The 21,609-nt window shown below is 46.4% G+C and overlaps 1 protein-coding gene across 16 annotated transcripts; it reads right to left on the reverse strand.

The window, feature by feature from the left end:
• Positions 1-296: 296 nt before the first annotated feature.
• ZNF384 (zinc finger protein 384) lies at positions 297-21,296 on the reverse strand. 16 transcript variants are annotated; one of them, XM_088520757.1, is made up of 12 exons: positions 21,177-21,296; positions 20,782-20,830; positions 19,828-20,016; positions 17,096-17,162; positions 16,703-16,943; positions 16,038-16,368; positions 11,169-11,249; positions 3,719-3,943; positions 2,894-3,076; positions 2,012-2,090; positions 995-1,153; positions 297-846 (listed from the first exon to the last, which is right to left on the reverse strand). In XM_088520757.1, the coding sequence occupies exons 4-12, from the start codon at positions 17,159-17,161 to the stop codon at positions 565-567; spliced, it is 1,647 nt and encodes a 548-aa protein (XP_088376883.1). In that variant the 5' UTR covers position 17,162; positions 19,828-20,016; positions 20,782-20,830; positions 21,177-21,296; the 3' UTR covers positions 297-564. The 16 variants fall into 16 exon arrangements, with proteins under 16 accessions (XP_088376883.1, XP_088376889.1, XP_088376884.1 ...); XM_088520763.1 differs by lacking the exon at positions 19,828-20,016 and adding an exon at positions 20,170-20,255; XM_088520758.1 differs by lacking the exon at positions 21,177-21,296 and adding an exon at positions 21,115-21,155.
• Between the last annotated feature and the right edge of the window lie 313 nt (positions 21,297-21,609).

A 21,609-nucleotide genomic window follows, 5' to 3' on the forward strand; every position in this document is an offset into this window, starting at 1 on the left:
GAGGCGCTTTCTCCCATCCAGTCCTCAGGGCAGGGCCTCCTCCCCTTTGCAAGCAGGAGGGACAGGAATGGATATCTCTCTCTTAGACACTCAGGAAATCCCCAAACCCCCCCACCCAGCTGTGAACCCTTCTTCTGTGGCCTGCGGAAAACAAGTATCCGAGCCCCTGTACATACAAGGACCCTCTCTTCATCCCATCCACCATGCATGACTCAACAGGCACCCCTCCTTCAGACACATCCTACAGTGAGAGAGAAGGCAAAACGGGGGCCTTTTCTTTGGGTTTGACAGGAGGGGCTCTTGCATGAGGAAGTGATCCCAGCACAGGAAAGGGCTCTTGCACAAGGAAGCATCCTCCTACCAGGCAGTCTGCTGCACAGAAGGAGCACCCCTTGAGCCACGCTGTTCTTCAAGGGGCTGCCATGAACAGGGTTACACAGCCAGAAGAGGCTGTTGCAGGAAGAGAGGCCAGAGACTGTTGCACAAGGAGGGCCGCTGCACAAGCAGTGCCCCTGGGCACCAGCTATGCACAAGAGGCTTTCTGCTCTCTGGGTCAAGGTCTCTCTAGGAGCTGGAGAGGTGTTCCACTTGGATGGCGCTGGTGCTGACAGTGAGGCAGATGTCCTTGTGATGCTCTGAAGTCTTGTAAGGAGTCAGGTCAAAGGAGCACTGCGGGGGAGGGTTGGGTTGGTTAGTGTCTCCAGAAGGGCCCCCTGCTGCCCCACCGCCCTGGGGCTGGAAGTGCTGCTGCTGCTGCTGCTGCGAGGCCTGCGCTTGGGCCTGGACCACTTGCTGTTGCGGGTCAGGGATGTTGTGTTTCCGCATGTGCTTCATCAGGTACGTCTCCTGCAACAGGAAAAACAGCACGAGAGGAGGGGATGACTTTTATAAAAGCCAACAGGGAGGCATGCAGCAGCCTTTGGGGCTGCTCCCATGGGACCTGGAGGAGCTCCTTCCACTTGTGCTCCGGCAGCTCTGTGGTGCAAACACTCACCGAGGTATAGGCCCGACTGCAGATGGAGCAGGTATAGACCTTGGCGTGTTTCACCGTGTGTGTAGCCAGGTGCACCTCCAACGAGGCAGCATCCGTGTACGCGCGGTGGCAGTTGTGGCACTTGAAAGGTTTGTCTTTGTTGTGCTGCCGTCTGTGGGACTGGGGTGATAGCAGCAGGGCAGGGAAAAGAGAAAGCAAGTGCAGAAAATTAATACTACATTAATACTAGGGATAGCTTTACCTCTCCTTCCAAGTTTCCCAGGCCCCGGCACAGAGTGATACGCGCCTGGCTCCTAGGGTAGGACACAGAGCTCTTGTCTCCAGCCCACATCTTCCCCACAGATGCCACTTTTCCTTGGGCATACCAGACATTAGAAGAGGGGAGTAACCCAACTCTCCACAACCCCCATCTCAGTCTTCACCCAATTCTCAGTCTTCTCCTTTTTTCTTTCCTCTTCTGCCTCTTGACACCTTTACTCTCCACATCTGTCACTGCCCTTGAGAGTAGAATCTGTTTTAGATGTTCACGAGCATTTACAGCTCTTTGCTACTTGGCATCTCCTACAGTTGCCTTCCTCCGGGGTACTGGAATAGAGCACACCACCTCTACTTCCCTAATTCCTATTCTCACAGCCCCTCCTTTCATTGTAAAATAAAATACTATTAGACACTCCTGTTTTATTCCACCTTTCATGTTTAGCAAAAGCCTTGTTTCAGATGAGTCAGAAAACTTCAGAGAACAGATGGGAGAGAGAGGAGTCCAGCTTTACCAAGTCTCTATACTTTCAGGTCAAGCTTACCATGCTGCAGAGCAGAACTCTTTTTGTGATTTCTCGGGGTGCAGAAGAGCCATAAATCATTCCCCCAATGCATCATCAGCTTCTCATTACCCTTTTGCTTTCTCTCCAGCTGCCCCAATCCCTCCCTCTCTTCCACAACAGGGCAGAAGTTGCTCCACCCGCTCGACAGCCGTGTTTGCCTCCCCCACGGGTGTGCAGGGCGAGCCCTACGCCTTACCTGCAGGTTGGAAAGCTGGGTGAAAGCCTTTTCACACCCAGGGTGAGCACATTTGTAGGGTCGATCCCCGGTGTGGATACTGTCAAGAAGGAAGAGCACAAATGGGAGGGAGTGAGCAGCCAGGCAGGACAGACTACCAGGGCCTGGTGCCGTGATCAAAGTCTCACAGCCACACAGGAGAGCAGGGTAGGGGATGATATTGCCTCCAGACGCTGTTCTAACTGGACAAAGAGAGCTCTGCCTAGCCCCTGTGTCCAGCTAGGTGTTACAGAAGATATGCGGTCAAGCAGAGTTCAGAGAATGAGAAGCAAGAGCTCATGAGTCTGCGGCCAGCTCAGCATATGGGCCACCTGAAAGGATGCTGGGAAGGGGTCCAGAGGCCAAGGCTCCTGGCTCCCAGTTCAGGTGGCCCGTATGACCGAGAGGAATATCATCTCCCGCTTCCCACAATGCCTTGAAAAGAGCTCAAATCACGCTCAAGCCACTTTTCCCCTCATATTGTCAGGCTGAAGTCACCTAGCATGTCTGTCCCTATCCCCCTGCAATGCCAGAAGCTTCCACACACTCAGTCACAAAGCCCAACCCTCGTGGTGCCGGGCTGGGATCCCTTACGGCCAATGCCTCTCTCTCTATGGCTCTCTCTCTGTGCCCCCCACGGTGCAAGACCAAGGATGCCCAGGGCCAGCATGTGCCCACGTCTGCCCTGACATGGTGTCTCCTGCGCAGCCTCCGCTCCGTCCACTCGGGTGGGCCACCTCCTCGCGGGGCGCAGCTGGCCGCGTTCCCCGCCCGCCCCCCGCATGCTTGGCGCGCGTGCTCCACAGGTGCATGCCGGCAGCGCGGGGGGCCAGGGCCGGGCCCCCAGCCTCCTCTGGCCCTTACCGTGTGTGCTGCTGCAGGTGGGAGAGCTGGCGGAAGGCCTTCTGGCAGTAGCGGCAGGTGTAGGGCTTGGCCCCCGAGTGGATGCGGAGGTGCTGGGCCAGGTAGGATGTGTTGGCGAAGCTCTTGGAGCAGTGAGGACACTTGTGGGGCTTGACAATCGCCGTGTGGAGCTTGGAGTGGATCCTGCCGAAGAGGAGGAGGAGCAGCAGCAGTTGGACACAACCGCCATCTGGCTAGTGCTGATGGAATGAGGGCACAAGGGGGTGGGACAGCACCACGCTATCTGGCTACGTGGAGCAACTCTCAAAGGTGAGCGAGTGCATTCAGTCTCAAAGCGTGCTCGCCTCGGATTCAAGAGGCCATGGTCTGTCTGCACCGGGGGAGGATCCAGAGAGAGGAACAATAGAGCTTGGACTGAGGGGCATTGGCAGATCCGTGTGTGGGAAGCCTATGGCTGGAACCGCAGAGGGCTGCAGGCCTGGACTGAGACGCTTGGCAGAACTATGCTGGGGTGAGAGGGACCAGCCCTCCTATATCCACTCTTACCCTGACAAAACAAGTCCTACTTTCCATCAGAAACACCACGTCATTACAGACACCCCCCTAGAGTACAGCAGTGCTAACCTCTGTGCACACCCAGCCCCTCGCAGCAAGCAGAAAGTCACGTGTAAGACACCATTACTGCCCATTTGTTGTGTATGAGAAGCGAGCAGCCTGTGAAACAGAGCAAGGGCTCCCCAGGCAGCTGCCTGCGCAGGGCACTCCCAGCACGCTGGGGTGACGGCAACATGCAGCGCGGAGGGCCCGGCCTCCTCCGGCCCTTACCGTGTGTGCTGCTGCAGGTGGGAGAGCTGGCGGAAGGCCTTCTGGCAGTAGCTGCACGTGTAGGGCTTGGCCCCCGAGTGGATGCGAATGTGCTGGGCCAGGTAGGAGCTGTTGGCGAAGCTCTTGGAGCAGTGAGGACACTTGTGGGGCTTTGTCTCCGTGTGGGACTTGGAGTGGATCTGCATCTCCGACTTGGAGTAGAAGGTCAGCGAACACATCCGGCACCTGGGACCGGGGTGAGGGGAAGAGACAGTGTCACGGCGGGGGCGAGCCCCAATATGGATCAGTTCTAACTGGAAGGGGTCTTCCATATTACATGGAGAAGGGAAAATTTCTTGCTATGCAGTTCTGGGGAGGTTTTACCTGGGACACTGTGCTTAGCTGTGAGTACTCCAGTCCCAGAGGGGCAAACTTAATGTAGGAACTGGCAGAGAGTCCACACTACACCTCGCAGCAAGACAAGTAAAGGTTTCAGAAGAATTAAAGAGGTCAATTTATTAGGCTTAGAAGGGAGACAGGGGAGCACTTCAGAAGATTCCCAACAGGAATCTGAAGGGCACTGGAATAATAATTCCCAGACAAAAAAAAAAAAGAAAAAAAAATCTATGATTTATTTCATTCAAAAAAAGCTGGAAAGTCTGAAAATCCCAGGTTCAAACTTCATAACAGAAATTAATTCCATGCCTTGCAAAGTCTACAAAAGCAGTTATGACCAAAGTCACTTAACTCTTTCCCACTGTTGGGAAAGATACTTCAGCAGTTGGAAGGACAATGCTGAAAAACGAGGACAGTGCTGTTTTCCTAGTGGGTCCCACAACAGTACTTTGGAAATCAAATGCAGTATTTCACTGGTGTCATGGAGTTCCATCATTTCTACCTCACTCGTGATGCATAACACCTTGTCCAGGAGTCTGGACCCATCTGTCCCCATTTCCGTAATGAGGAACATATTTGGTGGCACACAGACTCTTTGAACAGAAAGATGGGAGTTGGCATTTATCTGCTACAGATGCTGCTGTTAAAAACCACTGCCCCATCACAACACTAGGCTGTTAGGAGAAGCTTGCGTTGTTATACAGTTAAAGACAGTAAAAGATTTTGCGGTTGATAATGTGATAGAGAGATAGAAGCTGCATCCAAGCTAGACATTTCCACCTCTCTTTTTAGATGTGTGCCTGCTGAGGGGCAGAGTTAAGGTTTCTCTGAACTTAGCTTTTCATTTGCAGACTTGCTGATTAAAAAAGACAAAATGAAATTTGCACTTGGAACTTCCATATCAGAGGTAAAAATGCCAACCAGAAAAGGTCTGGCAAACCTGACTTCAACCTTCACAACAGGGTGATTATGTTTTTGTCTGGGAATTTCCTCAAGTTTTACAGGTGTTTAAATACAGCTCAGTGACAAGAGTCCCTGCAGGTGTTACAAGCCACAGAGTGGATCCTGATCTTCCCCGCATTCATCTATTTGCTCTCCTCCCAGGAGGAGGAGATCTTCACTGCATCTACTATTGTACTATTCACACTGGAGTCAGAAACCTTTATGAAATGTGCAGTCTGGTCAGTGTATATAATGTAGGTAGTATTTACCCAGCACCTACCTTAACTTCCACAGGCCCTTCCAAGCCACAGCTTAATTTCAAGCCACTTAACTGGAAGCCATCCCTCCCTAGTGAGTGCACCACTTCATACCTGCTGTAACATTTTTTCCTCTCTGTTGCTTTACATTAATTAGCATCTCCTAACAGTTGTTTCCACATTTCCTACCATCATCTTTCTCTTATTTCACTTCCACTGCAAAACCTAACATGATGCACAAATTAAAATGCATTCATACATTATACACATTGGCTAGAAGCGTCTCTTTCTAGAACATATTCTTCTACATCCTCCCTCACAAAAACACAAACCAATGCTTCCTGGAATCAAACAGAAATAATTTAGCCTGTTTATCCCTAGGTCTGTTAAAGGTTTTAGGAGTTAAAATGAACATCAGAGCCATATTAAAAAAAAAAAAAGTAGCTTTGGCTTATAAACCAAAGTATCTCCAAGCATTTGTTCACTATGCACCAAACTTTCTGAAACTTCTGAACCTAAATTTGGCAGTGCATGTGCATTGGAGTTATCAAGTCATACTTACAGGATGAAGATTGTATCCTTGAAAGTAACGAAGCTAGAAAAAACTTCCAGTTGAACACTAAATTGAAAAACACCCAAGTTACCAAGTCCAATTCCTCACTTTTTTAAGCAATTGTGTCATAATTTCAAGCATGAATTTATCAAGCTATGTTTCACAGAATATTTATTTCTAATACTCTCAAAATAAGTCCAGAATCTCACTCCCTGATGAGAACTTGTTCAAAGGGAAAATAAGCTCCCAATGAGATGTTGTGCTCATATGGCTAAGAGAAGCACAAAGGGGAAGCGCAGGTATAATCTTTGGAATGAGGAATGGTATGGCTGCTGTTTTTTGTAATAGTATGCCCAATTCTGCAATCTGTGTAATCAACAATTATTGAAAAACTCAGACAAAGAATGATGTCATGCGTGGAAAAATCTGCCTCATAGTAGAGATTCACTGAGCTTGATCTATGTAGGTTCGGAGGAAAGGTTTAAAGATTTTATAGTCAATACCCATAAAAATCTATGTAGGGAGAAAAAAAAAAAAGTTACTAGTGGAACATTTTATGCAACAAAGAAAGGGATAATGATACAGTAGCTAGCACTAGAAGTTAGAAAAAGCCAAGAGGAAATAAGATCTTTCTAACCATGAAAGACAGCATCTTTGGAACAACAAGCTCAGGCTATGGAAATGTCTTAATGATTAGGCACCTTTCTCAGAGGAAGACATTCACATATCTTCTGTTCTAATTCAAATGAGGTGATGGAGAATAATCTCTTCTGTGTGCTACATAAGACTGTGTATTTTAAAGTCGACATTGTTTTGAAAATCATGAACTTTACTAGGCCTAAAAGCCATCTACTCAACAGTCCAATGTTTCTGTGCACCTTTCCCTCTACTTACAGATCTATCAGGTGTCTATCTTCAGAAATCCTCTAGAATAAATTTTAATAAAGAAAGACTGAGTGTGCTTTCAATTTTTCCAAATAAATTTACAAAGAAGATATTTTGTAACATCCCTGGCACCTGTATTAGAGTGGAATATAGACCTGACCATAAGAGAGGAAAAATACACCACCACCAAAAATCTTGTCTGAATTTAGCAGCTGTAGACATTGTATTGTATTGTTTTTCAGACACAAGATTAAAAAGGAAAGTTTTTCAACAACTCATTTTCCAATAATCTAATTATCACCAAACCTGAGAGAGCGAGAATATTATGTAGCATGGAGAAATTTATGAGCTGTATATTGGAGAGGAATAATAATAATAACAATAATAATAATAATAAAAGCAGCAGCCCTGGAATACATCAGAAAGCTGCACTTCAGACATGTTCGTATTATGTCGTATTAGGGGTTTCCAAAGGAACAAATGCTCTCCTTAATTACATTCTGTGTAATTTCACTTCACGTTTTGCCTCAGACAATATCAATATTAAAGGAGAAGATGCAACTGGCCCTCTAGTGGGCAAATATGGATTCAAAATAATGTTAGGTCCCTATGGATAATGGGATTACCATATCTGATAGTTCAGTGGTGGTTTTCAGTATTTGATTTCAGTGAAGCTCTCCTTTCTGGAGAAAAGAAATGCCAAAATTGCTGCTTGTTAAGCAAGAAAATAATGGCATATAAAATATGCTGTGGTTTGTTTTTTGTTTTGATTAATGACTATTTAAACAAGTTTCAAAGCATTTCACATTGTACCTTTAAACTACTGTTACTTACACCGTATTGTCTCTGAGAACAAGGAACAGACATGACTGCACTGTGTGATATAACTTCCTGATGACTGCTGGCTGCACCATTCTGTACACAGTCAGTGTTCTTGTTCTGTCACTGAAAATTTAGACAGCCTACGAGAGCATATTTCTTATTAATGAAAAGGTGTATTTCTCCATATAAATAGTTCATTTAGTACCCAGCCATTTGCCAAAGATCAAAAGTAATGCTTTCCAATATTTAATCACTCTTTTTATAGGGAATCTACAGAAGTTAGACATTGAGGTAATGTTCATGTTGCACAGAAACACTCTCAAAATTATGAACTGCTAATAAAAACTGGATGCACAATTTAACTGTGCTCTCATATGAAATTCATCGTGATGACTCATAAATAAAATTATGCCTTTAGCAACTGGAATATTTGGGGGTGTGTAGTGCCAGATTTGTTTCACCGTTCATGGAATATTCTGCTTCATCCACTGGATGCTGTTACAACATAAAATACCTGCTGAAAGAGCTTTTTGTAGTAAAATTTGCCTAACTGATGCACAGCATTTTTCAATCTACTGCCTAATTACTTGGTATCATAGTTGTCAAGACTCTGTACACTTTCACACTGCTTTGAGATTTCAAGTCCTTAGTATCTGTTCACCTTGCTCTTAGAATTTAATTAAGCCCTTGCTCCTTCTGTGGGACTATAAAAATATACCAAAGCCTAAAAGGAGAGAAAAAAAAAAAAGGCAGATCAGGAAGGTCTGAAGTTAAACTAGGTAATAAGAGTTAAATTTAGGCTGTCAAAGTCAGCAGTTCAATTAGCAAGGAGCATTTGTTGCTTTTGTAGTACACAATTAATAAAGTAACTACTAAAAATGACACGGTTCATGATGAATGCCATCTTAACCCCTTCCCCCAGTCTTTTAAAGCTGAAACTAAACACTTCCTTGCTAATATTTTTAAGAGGTAGGGGAAAGCAGAACGAGTAGCCATTTAATATACAGATCTAGAAAACTCGAATAAGAACTAAATAATCCAGAAAACATAAAAATGCCAAACGAGGGCACTTTATTACTGTACCTTTGGCTTCGCCATCCAGCAGCATCAATGCATATTCAAAAGCTAACATTATGCTTGTATTTACCAGTTTAAAACTGTATAAAAACTGTATGAGCTACACTGGGAGACTCGAGACAACTTATTTCCAGCCCTTCAGTCACTTGGTAGCTTCGCACAGCCATGCGTAATGACATGCACCACTTTCCTGGCAGGGCAGTGAGGTTTTTAAATGCCTCACCATATACCACTTATCCAGTTCTTGGATTTCTGAGGACATTACGCAGTTTGTCCATTTTTCCAAACCATCTTTTAAAAGTATCAAGTCCAGATCTTTGTGGTATTTCATCATGCTTCAGCAATTGCACCTCTCATTTTAAGCACGCCAGCACTTACACACGTAACAATTGCATTTACCTCCTCCTGCCACAGCCTCACACTGGGAGCTTACACGATATCATTTCATTCCTAAAAATCTTTTTCACAGTCATTGCTTTCTAGGATACTGCTTCCCCACCTATATTCTCTATTCTTAGATCAGAGAAGTTCAATGGCAGCCAACAGGGCGCTTCCGTCCAGGCTCAAAAGACTTTGTTTGCTTTACAGTATGTTCAAGCAACAAAGCCTCAATTGCCAACTGTGCTGGAGAAGCAATACAGCGTTATGCAGCACACTGCACCTTTCCTTTGGCTGTATTTAAACATATCTTGCTAGAATAACCCCAGTTTAACAACCTTACACTTAGAGCTTCCCAATTATTTTTAGCTATCCAGCATTATTGGTTCCATCTGTAAACTGTCAGCCATGATTTGATGTTGACCTCGAGATCAATAACGGACCTAGGACCTTGTCTACTAACTTCTCAAACCAGTCACCATTGGACTAAAGATCAGAAAAACAATAAAGTACAGTAAGGTGTTTCCCAGAACAGTGATGAGATGCAAAAGCTAAAATTAAAAGAACATAAAACTCTGTGAGAAAGCACTAACAAATTTGGAAATGGCAGAATTAAGGTCACCTGTGGAATCATAGCTTGGCTTCACAATGCAAGCACATTCAGATACAGCCTCATTTACTATTTCAAATGAACTACATCCTTACTTTATAACACAGATAGACGCCTAATGAACAAGCAACCAGTTCTTTGGTTCATCATTCTGCAATACAGCCTCAAGTCTTGTCAACTGTACGACAAATCTCATGAAGCAGAGTCACTTGTGTGGCATCCCTCACTGAGTATCAGTGCTCCATAAGCACTCATTCATCCCCACAATATCCCCCTTCCATCACTGCCTCCCCCTCAGCAAAAATAAGAATCAGATGAGGAGCAACTATTTAAGACTTAACCACTAATTCTGACTGGCCAACCTGATATGAAGGACCAACACCTTCTGACTCCCAAAGGCCAATTTATGCTATATACATGCAAAAGGCAGCTCCTATACATTTCTGTTCTGCAGCTGTCAGTCATTGATTCTGCAAAGCAAAACTGGGCCTCTTTGTGTAACAGAGAGGAATAGGAATATTCAGAGATACACAAGAGAAGGTTAAGGTTTGGGAACACCTGAGCTACCAAATGTTAATTATTTCACAGTAATTTCCTGCGGTCTCTTCTAGCCTGCAACAAATGTGCATCTGCTGAAGGCTAGAGCAAAATATTGGAATATGTTCTACAGCAGACTTATGCACAGGTCTGAACATGTGGCTGCAGGACACCACAGCAAATCTGTGGCAGAGACAAAGGGAGACAAAGGGAGCATCTAATTCTTCAAACTAGCAGTAAGCTGCCTTTGCCAAATTATCCTTATCATTTATGCAAGCCCCATGCATATATATACACACACATATACACACACACACGTATATGTTTTTAAACACTCCTTGCTTTCCAAGCAAACATGCAGGAGCCTGATAGGCAAGTGTCAGGTCATTGTCCACACAATACCTATAGTCACATAATAAAGGACTCAATAGGGTCAAATTAAAGCTGTGGTCAAGTAAGTAGTTCTGTTCTAGACAGAACGGTATCGAAGCTTTCTCTCCTCAGTCGAAACACAGTAACTAGCTCCCTGCACACATTCATTCCATTGACATGCAAAGTAAAATGTGCTAATATTAAAACTCTCAAGTGTAGTGTGTTCACTGTTAAATCCTTTAGCTTTCTTCTATAAATTAAGGGCGTTTGTGTGTATGCAGGCACAAATACACAGAGTTACCAGATCTCAGCAGAAGTGAGAGAACTTGCCATCACACAAGTTTTCACCTTACTATGTCCCGAAGCATATGGTCAGTCTTAATTGTGACATTTTCTAACTTCAAGCACAGCACTCGTATACAAGCAAAGCTTACATGTCCAAACTCTATGAGTGCACATGGATGCGCATACGCACCTGTCCTCCCTAAAATTTTGAAACAATTAGCCAATTTCAAATGGATCCAATTAAGGCGTAAAAGATTTTAAAGATAAAGTCACTACAAGTCTCATAAAATATGCAACTGGGGAAAGAAGAGAGACCCTATTAGAGCCCCCTGCTGAGGGAAAGGCTAATAAGCTCACCCTTGATTAGACATCAGAGAATCCACACAGGAGAGAGCCGCTGGAAACCAGGCTTCATTAGTTCCGCTGCTCACGGAACTACTTGTTAAAAAAAGCAAACAGAAAGTCCAACATGTGGCATCATACTGACACCCATATTGGTCATCAGCAATCTTAAGATCCACTGCACAAACCTCTGTCACTGCAGCTAAGAGGATAAGTGATAGCCATGGTAATTTGTCATCTTTTTCAGCATAGCATTAGAGGGGGATGAGGCTCTTTGCCAGAGGATGTCACATATCTTTGTGCTGATTGCAGATATGGAAAAACTTAAGAATATGGCTTTAATGCTTCTAGGCTTTGGAGGGAATGTGGTCCAACTTTCCGCCTGATGCTTCCAAACTTAATCCCCACTTTGTCCCTACCCTTCCAGTCTGCTGCAATCCCCTGTCTCAAGCACCACCTCCTTGGCCCCTCTTTGCCCACGTGCTCCATCCTCCCTAGCCTTTTCTTGAGTGGTTCTTTCCCCGTTTCCTTCTCCCAAATCCTCAACATTTCTTTCCTGTACCTGTGTTATCTCTACCTCCCATGATTGCCTGCACTCGCTCTGCTGCTTGCACACACTTAGCAGATCTCTCTCATTCCTCCTCCTCTCAGGCCCTTCCACAGATTACATCTCTGCCATCCGTCCCCTTAGAAATGGGCTCCCCATTACATCCTCTGCTGCATTCCCTAGCCTCCTTACACAAGCATTCCTAGTCTTTACTCTCTCCTCCTTTCCCACTCCCCTCTCCTCTCCACCCAAACTTCAAGTCTTCCCAGACACCATCAGCTGCAATCACTACCATATCTCATGCGTGTCCCCACTTCCTTTTAACCAAGCAGCGTCTCCATCATCCTGCCCGTGAAGGAGGAAGGAGGTAATGGTCAACAGCAGGCACAGAAAATCCCTTCTGAAGGCAAATGGGCAGTAGCTGTGACTGAAGGAAAGGCAAATTTGGAAGACGCTTTTCGAGGCACGGAAAGCACATGTAGACCAATCCATACAGAAAGTCCGAGCGGGTACAGGGAATTCAGTTGTTCCGGGGAGACGGACAATCTGGCCAGTGCCTGGAGCCATGCAAGCCTCAATTAGCATAAAAAAAAGGAAATAATCTTCATGTATTTCAACTATTGAACTAAAAAGCATCTCTGAGTATGCTTAGTAACTTTCCAAATCGAACAACAGCCAATTTTGGTCAGACTTCCAGAGATACATGCAGCTTCCAAGACTCACACTCACCAGACTTCAAATCTATTCTAAACCACTGAAAGTTCAACAAGCAGCAATGCTGAATTTCACACAAGGCAGAAAAAGGCTCAGAATGAGAAGAACCTGAGAACATGCCTATCTGTTCTACCACCGGCTCCTCTTGCCTCCCTAATTTCCTGATTAAAGAGGGCCTCCCCCAGCTTCTTCCTTTCCCAAAGCTCAGCTCTGCTTATTATCAAGCCAACTGGCTTCAGTGCCTTTGTTTTTCTCCCTAGATTCACCCTAGAGGCTTTCCATACCCCTTAGCTGCTCATGTCTCCCAAACCTAAATCCCCTGTTATTTCCACAGCCTCGTGAACACAGAGCTGGACACAGCAAATGGAGAGCTAATTGGTTACAATATGATGGCAAGGCCTTTCTCAATGCAACCATTTTTTGCTGTTTGTGCCCTAGCTTCAAAAGGGCAGCTTGCAAAACCATTCTAGACAATGACCTGGTATTCATCAGAGCCTTTACAAGCTTAATACTAGGAACCAAAAAATACCTGCAAAAAAGCTCTTCTAAAAGATCGACCCATTTGCAGAACTATTTGGCAAAGAACTGATCTGGCCTCATTCTGAACTTGAGCCACCTCCTCAGCCCTGCCAGCTGACTGTATCATACCACAAACTCCCAAGAAGCACTGACAGACACCAAGACCAGGATCTATGTTATTTTTTCTCTTCCACATTGTCCTTTAAAGCTCTGAAGAGAAGCTACTCACACTTCACACTGCCAGCATATTTCTAGAAACACCACTTATTTTCCATAGAAAAACTGAATTCTACAAAGATGTCAGGGGAGATTAAACATCTGACATAAGAGTCCAGACAAGACTAAAATGACACTACTTATGAGTAAAATGAGGAAAAAAAATCATTTTCCTAATGAAGAAAATGCTTCACAGACCTGGCTTAGGTGCTGTCTTCAGTAGGAGTAAGCATTCACTTAAGAGCACAAAGCAAAGTGCGAGGACTCTGCCAGACCATTTCTAAAGCTAGATGGCCAAGGTCTGCAAACTACACCATCATTAGCAAAAGCCTCACACCTTTTCTTATAAAGAAAAAACTAGCCACAAAGATTCTTATATCACTGACAGAGGCTATAAGTTCACTTCTAGAGCTGATACAACAGCAAGAGTTGCAATATTCTAGAGCTCCTCATCCTCCTTGTGCTCCACTTCCTCTGGAGCTCTCTGCCTGCACTGCTGCCCTTGCAAGGCCTTGCTCTGCTTCAACAGCAGTAGCAAATATGTGCTCAGGCACTTGGAAAAAAAATCTCGCAGAGCTAACAGAGAAGCATAAAACCAAACAATATTCAGTTTGACAAAAGACATTAGAAAATAACTATAAAAAAGGCACAATTGAGATGAACAACAGAGTCCAACTCTTTCCAGGCATCTGACTAGATTGTCCTCAGTGTTTCACCACCCGAATGAGTGAAATTATACAAACAAACATGCAACTCCTTCCCCATCCTGAGAAGGGGACAAAAGAAGAATCTCATCCCACAGTCCTAATTTAGCTAAGATATGTCTGCATACTGCAGCAACTGGAATTACCTAGATCATAATTTCCTTTGAGAAAACAGGAGTCCTCTAAGTCTTGACTTGCAAGTCTATTCATTATGGGAAAACAATTTTACTATGTTTTGCAAAGGCCACCTCTCCCACAGTTCCAAGAGGAGACAGCATCTTCTTTTCATTTTCAACAATTATTTTTAGTTTGAACTTGCGCATGGAAAGCATCAGCCAAAGAGAAGGCACCTGCCAAATACTGCAGAAGTACAACTCGGTGATCTTCTATAAATCTCAGCTGAGCTGTCTTCCTCCCCCCTCTCCCCGCTGCCACCCTAACACTGGTCACAGGAAGGTCTGCCTGGGACAGAGACAGGAGGAGGCAGCAGAGGTACCACACTCGGACTAGACATGAGCACAAGAAATCTTCCTGATTACATGTTCCTCCATATAAACTCACTTGTCTTTTTTTCCAAAGTCCTTTTCATGAGCTGTTACACGGACTATTGGTGTTCATGAAGTTTCTGCTGAGTCACTCCACCTGGTCATTGGGTATTTTCTTTTCCAAATTTGCAAGTAAACAAGGAGCTATAATTAAAGCCTTGGTTCAGCTTTAATTCTAGTGTTCACTGCCAATTGTGTCCCCTGTAAATACATATTTAACAACCTAATTAGCAACCCAGACTGTAAGCAGCTTGAGTAGTGTGGAATTGTGGCTAGGGCCCAAAATAAATGGTGGGATTACACATAGCAAGCTACCTAACACTCCCACCGCTCTTCACCATACGCTGATTATATTTTCAAAGGGGAAAAACTGGGACACTGGGAAGGGAATAAAAAGGCTGATCCAAGGTCTGGTTTTGTACCCATTTAACTGTATTGATTTAAAAACGTAAACATTTTTGAAATGCTATAGTTAAAAATAATATAGCCCCTGCAATGGATGCACTGATTCTATATAACTGCCTCCATATTGTTAGGATTGAATCCCAAAAAACATACTTAAAGCTGGAGGAGGGGGAAAAAAAGAAAAAAAAAGGGGGGGAAAAAAAAAAAGGAAAGAAATCTAGAGAAATCCAGGGAGGCAAAGGGGAAACTTTCAGAAGGGATAATGGGCACACAGTAGGGAAGTGAGAAGAACTGGGGACAAAATCCTATTTCTGTTTCACGCTACCTATGTGCAAAGGGCAGATGAGAAGAACCTGCTTATTGCTGCACCACTCCTTCGCCTCTTCTTGATCTTAACTATCCCTCTGAAACACGCATCCCTAAATCACCCATACACATTCCCACTTCCCAAGCAACATGGTCCATGACATTTCCTTCCTTGCACTCCTCTGCTCTGTCCAGTTCCCACCTTCTCAATACACCCATGCTCATTACCCTCCAGTACTTCTCCTTAATTAACTTTTCCGTTTGCTACAACTCGCTTTTGAACTCAGGCCACATCCCTCCAAGGTCAGAAAGCCAACCTCAGGGCTCAGAACTCTTCCCCCTCTTATCTGATACCCTATAGGCTCAGAAATTCTCTTATACCTAATTCAGAAATACACTTTTTTGTTTCTGTTTTGTTGGGTATGCTGAAATAGAATGAGAATAGATGGGGCTACGCTGGAGCAGACACACGACCACACTCTGCTCCCTGCTCTGTGCTGTTGCATTGCAGCCTAGAGCCCTAACTCAAGGGCAGCCAGGCACACGAGGGGTCCCATCTATAGCTGAAGTGCTCCGGCTACACGAGGCAGCACTGCAAACTGCAGTGCAACAGCCACAGTACCTGGCTGCGACAGCAAGGATATGGATCAGCCCCGTAAGATCTTGGCCATTAATTGACCTAGTAACATTAATATCCGTGTATTTAGGAAATCGAGGTTGTCCACTCATTTTGGGACAACCCACAGGCTTGCAAACATTCCCAATTAGAGAAAAAAACTGAACTCATTGTGCAGCTGAAAGCATCTACACTTGGGGAGTCAGCAGGGAAGAGGCAGAGCTCTTTTCTTCCCCATATAACCCTCTGAAGGGTGGAATATACCCCCAACCCCATGCAATGTTACAGCCATGGTTGAACCCTGCTCCCCACCTGTATGTCTTGCCATCCTTGTGCTGGTCCTCATCATCCTCGTTTGACAGCACAAAGGGGTCGCTCATCTCTGGCAGCCCCGACTCCTGCAATCGTTTCTTCTTGCGTCCCCGGGGCGGTTTGGGGGCAACTCCCCCACCCCCGCCACCCCCACCACCTTCTGAGAGGGTGGTTGTCCCTTTCTTGGACAGATCAGGCACCACCTGAAGGGCTGCCTGGGAGCCAGGGGGTAGCGCAGAGACAATCATGGGGGCTGAGATGGGAAAGGTTTGGGCAGAGGAGGCTGTGGTCACCAGGGAACCTGATGGGGAGGTTATCACCAGACCAGGACCTGCAAACAGAGAGTGAGAGAAGAAGTCAGGAATTTCATATCTCATTATTTACAACCTTCCCAACTCAAAGAGACAAGCTTTATTTAATCTACTTTTGACCACACCCAAAAAAACAGAGTAGCTTGCCCACCCCCGAAATATCCCCAGGATCCACTGCTGGAAGTCAACATCCAAGTGTCAAGAATGTCTACAGATTCACAGGGTGCCTAGGGCCAAGAGAGTCCACCCCATCAATATGGCTAGGATTAATCTTGTGTTCCCTGTTCCTCAGGACTCCCCATCCCCTCATCCTCCTCCCATCCTTGAGCCTCAGGAGTCTTTGGGGCCTCCTACCTGCTGTCATGAGCCCAGCAGACTGCACTGGTACCACAGTGATGTTCTGAGTCACAGGGGCTTGGCTGTGCGGCGTCAGCTGCTCCGGCTTGGTGTCTGAGTCCATGGAGATACCAGCAGGCAGAGCCACAGAGGTGGGCACTGTGAGCAAGGCGGGGTAGTGCGGAGGAGCCAGGCTGCAGCCCTTCTCAGCGGGCAGGAGCTGCTCCTTCATCTTGTTGATGAACATGGTGTTCTCGATCTACACAGGCAGGAAGAAGGGCTTTTAGATGCTGCAAGGCAGCTCCTCCCCAGCAGGTGGCTGAGCGGGAAATGTCACAGAGACACTCATTGCACGTCAACTTCTAACAGGAAGCAAAGCCAGCGCAGTAGGTTGGAAGACAAAGATCTTACCTGTCCCGAGACGGTGGGCACCGCTGGCCAGAAGTACGGGGAAGAGTTGAAATGAGATTCTTCCATCCTAGCTGGGCGCAGGGGGGAAGAAGAAGGGGGGTGGGAAGAGGAATGGAGGAGAACGAAGACAGACAGACACACACACACACACGAAAGGAACATTAAACCCAAAGAGACTCCAATAGGGAACTGGCTCAGTCCAGTGCTGTGACAGTTCCTTAATCTTCCCTTTCTTACTTGAGCAACTTCTCCCCACTTTCAAAGCATCTGCTCAAATTCTGTTATTTTTAAGGGAAAGGGGTAATTTTAGCCATTCCCACAGGCTTAAGTCCCTCTCAAACACCTCTTGCCCCCACTCCTCCATGCAAAAGCTCACTGCCCCAAAACACCTCCAGGATTTCTATCCGTGTGCGGATATGTTAAAGAAAAAGTCTGTGCATCTGCAGCCAGGCAAATACAGCTGAAACCACTTGTCACTGTCACGGAAAGTCTGATCCCATGAGCGGCAAGGATTTTGGACTCTGCCTGCCCCTCCACCCCAGCTGAAAGCTAAGGACCCAGACCCAGCAAGGGGACATTAGCATCATGTTACACAGGAAGAGAGACAGGCAGAAAGAGGAAAACAGACTTGGCCAAGATAACAGACAGCAGCCACAGCAGACCAAGAAGTAAAACAGAAGGCTCCTAACTTCCTGTTGCCCCCTGCTCTAACCACTTGAGCCCCCTCCGTGGTGAGAAGAGAAATGGAAATGCCACCCAAGATTCCTGACATTCTCCACTCTCATCCAACAGAACTATACTATGGGAACACACCCCAACTATCCAGCATCTGAGCTACCCGATTTCCAAGTGCACTTGTCATTTGTATTATCCATTTCATCCCTGTCTCTGGCAGGAGATTTTGTAGGATTCTGTCCCCAGGCAGGCGCCCACTGTTTCTTCTCAACTCTCCATGCAGCCAAAGGATTGATTAGACTCCAAAAGTCAGTTCTCTGAAGACAGAAGCTTAATCTCTTCAAGAGCATCCAACTGAAGAGGAAACCTTAAGTACTACTTTTTGCCATCTAATCCTTCCCTTCCTTTGCACTCCATTAGCTAGCAAAGTCTGCAACACTTACACAAAGGCCAGTCATAAATTAAATAAATACACAAAACAGTATTTTCTAGAGCAGGAGATGTGCCTATCCACGAAAAAAAAAGGCAAAATTGACACAAAAAAATAGTCAGAGAACATTATGACTAGCAGAGTAAGCTACTTGAAGTCAGGCACTACAGGATTCTCATGCAGCTATCCATAAATTGTCCCACTTCTACTTCTGTTATCATAGGAGAGTAGCCTAATTAATACCCAAATATTGTTTCTGAAGGGCCTCAGTCATCAGACAAACTGTGGAGCATACCTTGAACAGCACAAAATTCTTTCTTTCCAAAAATATTTTTGAACAGAATACATGCATGTGAAACTGTAGCATGTGTGTCAAAATGGGAAGATAATTTTCCTCTACACACAGGAGCAGTATTTAAATGAACAAAATTACTTGTTAATTTTATTTTTATAAATTGCTCACAGAACAGCAAAGCTAAGTGTTCCTGCCTCACTCAAACCAATCATCAACATGCTTAAGGATGAATTATTTTCCTTACACCAGTGGCAAGAGGACAGACTGCCAGCTAACCAACTGAATACTCTGCACTGACACCGCCGCGATTCAAACAGAATCAGATGGGACAAGAATCTCACCTTCCTGCCTTTGCTCTCTTCACTGAACCAAATCAATTCTATACATTGCCTACAGCAAGGTCCTGTATATGTAACACTTCTAATTGCAGGGCTTGTTTTCCCACAGGATGGACATAAATGAAGAGATAAGACATTCCTGGACAGTTGAGCAGCTTTTAAATCCAAAGCTTTTTGCTTGAAATGTCAAGGTACATCTTCTTGATATTCTTATTGCTTTATTTTTTTCTTTAATAATAGGTAAAGACAAACTTCGAATTTACTCACTTTCCACATTGACAAAAAAAAGTGAAATTAATTCTGTAAAAGCATGTCTCGTAATATGAATGTGTATTTAAAAAATAAATAAAAATAAATAAAAACCCACAAAAAATATTTTTCCCTGACTCTCTTGGATTGAATGGAAAACTTTAGGAATTAAACAGAAAGATGCCAGTTAAAATAAAAACCTCACAACATTCTAATTTAAAGAGTACAAGATAAAAGGCAAATCTATTTTCAGATTCTAAAATGCAAAATAGCATAGACTAGAACACCATTTTCTTCCTGTCTCCATCTAGTTTTCTAGCAGAAATTCACCAAGTGCCTAACTTTGGTTTGCTTAGTTTACAGACTGTGCACATTAAGAAAGCCTTACACTAATTCCCAGAAAACGAGCACCCCGTTCTCATTAAGCTCTCCTAGAATTCATTTCTCCATCCAAAAGCTTTCATTCTTGAGTGGATATCAGGCCTCAACAATCAGCTTGAAAGACTGAAGTGTAACAAAGTTAAAAGAACGGGGAGAGAGAAGAGAAGTGGTTTAAGAATTGAAGCTGTCATGCAATCTCATGAAAGACCAAACTTCCAAAGGGAGAAGACAGAGGTAAGATTCCTCCACCGAGCTACTGCCTTAGCACCCACAGCCCCCTCCCCATTCCCCGTTCCAGTCACAGAGCAGTTTGGAAACATGCACCCCTAGTCACGGCCCCGACCGTGACACAGCTCACACTTACTTTACCAGAACTCTGCACGCAACCTTTCCAATTGCTCTACAACTATCACACACGGGCTGGAGCTTCAACCCCGGGAACAGCACGTTCCCACTGCAGAGCCTTCATCATCCCGGCTTCCGCACACAGGCCAGAGATGGGACCTTCTTCCCATTCACCCGTCTAGTATCAGATAGATGTCACCGAACCCTCCTGATATAAACCAGAAACACCTTCTGTGTACACACCACAAAGTTACATACACCAAATAAACAACCAAGTGACCCAGGGAACTCACAAGGGACAGGGAATCTGAAGTTTAGCTCTCAGAGTACTTCACAGAACCACATACTTAATGTGTTGGACTTGCACTTATTTGCAGGTCATCACTTTAACCATAAACACACAGAGAAAAGCATATTGAAGTATATGGTGAGGTAGAGGCTGTGTTTCTGGAGGGCATAATTAAAGTTTGATATGCGGGCATTTAAACGTTGACTTTTAATACATTTTCCTTATTTTCCACATAGCCAGCTTACACTCTCCATTCACCAAGAATTTTTTTAGTTGACAAAAAGCCCTGATTATGGTGCTCGGGAATGATTGGGAATGTTGCTTTATGGGCATCTAGATCTTTGCCCAGTAACAAGGAGCTTTTCGGCTTACTTGCCGCAAAAGGCTACTGATGCTTAAGGCTAAACAAGCTATTGGACCCAATGCAAAAGTGTCTCCACTGGGCTCATAAGCATAAAAAAGTTCGGGTACTCCTATGTCTTTAGGGAGGAAAACCCATAAATAAATAAACAAAAAAGTGCACGCATGGGGAAGCACCAGGCCGGGGAGCCTCGGAGCCCCGCGCCGCACGAAAGCGCTGCCGCGGGGGAGACTCTCGGCACGCCGCGGCCCTCCCCCCTCCCCCCGCGGCGCGGCCCTCCCGGCGCCGGTGCGGGCGGCGCGTCCCCGCGGCGCCCTCCTTACCCCGCTCACTCTCCCTCCTCTCGCATCTCTCCTCCTTCCGGCGCCCTGTCTGCAAACAAACCGCCGGCGTCACGGGCGCGCGTGGGGCCCCGCGCCCCCCGCGCCCCGCCATGGCGGGGGAGGCCGCCCCCCCGCGGCGCCCGCGAGCGCACCCACCTCCCACCGCGGGGCCCCGCGCGAGCGCGCGCGCGGCCGAGGCGGGAGCGGAGGCACCTCCCCCGCCGCGGCCACCGGCGCGGGTGGGCAAGCAACCGGGCACCCGCCTCCGTTTCCGCTTCCGGATCGCCGCGTCCCCGGAAGTTCCCCTCGCGGGGCGCCCGCCCGGCACGTTACCGCGCGGCACCCGCCGGCAGCGACCCCGACCCCGACTCCAGCGGCGGCAGAGGCCTTCTCACCGGAAAGAGGAGCGCGAGTCGCTTCCGGATCAGGAGGCGGACTGAGCCTCAGCTCTTCCGGGGCGCGGAGTGGAGCGGAACGGCGTCATCGGCGGCTTCCCTTCAAGGAGAGGCGGGCGGCGGCGCGTGCCGGCCCGTGGTCCCTTCTCCGGCGGCGGGAGCGCGGCAGGGCGGCGGGCGGGCCGCGAGCGATCGCGCCGGAAGTGCACGGGCCGGGGGGCGACGTGGGCGCGCGCTTACCGGAAGTACGAGGCGCCGGCGCGCGTGGAGCCCGGGATGGAGGAAGGGCGGAAGTGGCTGTGCCAGCAGGGGCGGGTGCGCGGGGTTCCCAAGGCCGGCCGCGGGCCCACTTCCGGCCGAGGGTGACTCCCCAGCGTGACGTGCGGCGGCGCGGGAGAGCCGCGCGCCTGAATATTCATGAGCTCGTGAATAT

Source organism: Tinamus guttatus, unplaced genomic scaffold (assembly GCF_059628265.1).
Source record: "Tinamus guttatus ecotype Peru unplaced genomic scaffold, ASM5962826v1 Tinamus_guttatus_pri_ptg000098l, whole genome shotgun sequence".
NCBI lineage: Eukaryota > Metazoa > Chordata > Aves > Tinamiformes > Tinamidae > Tinamus > Tinamus guttatus.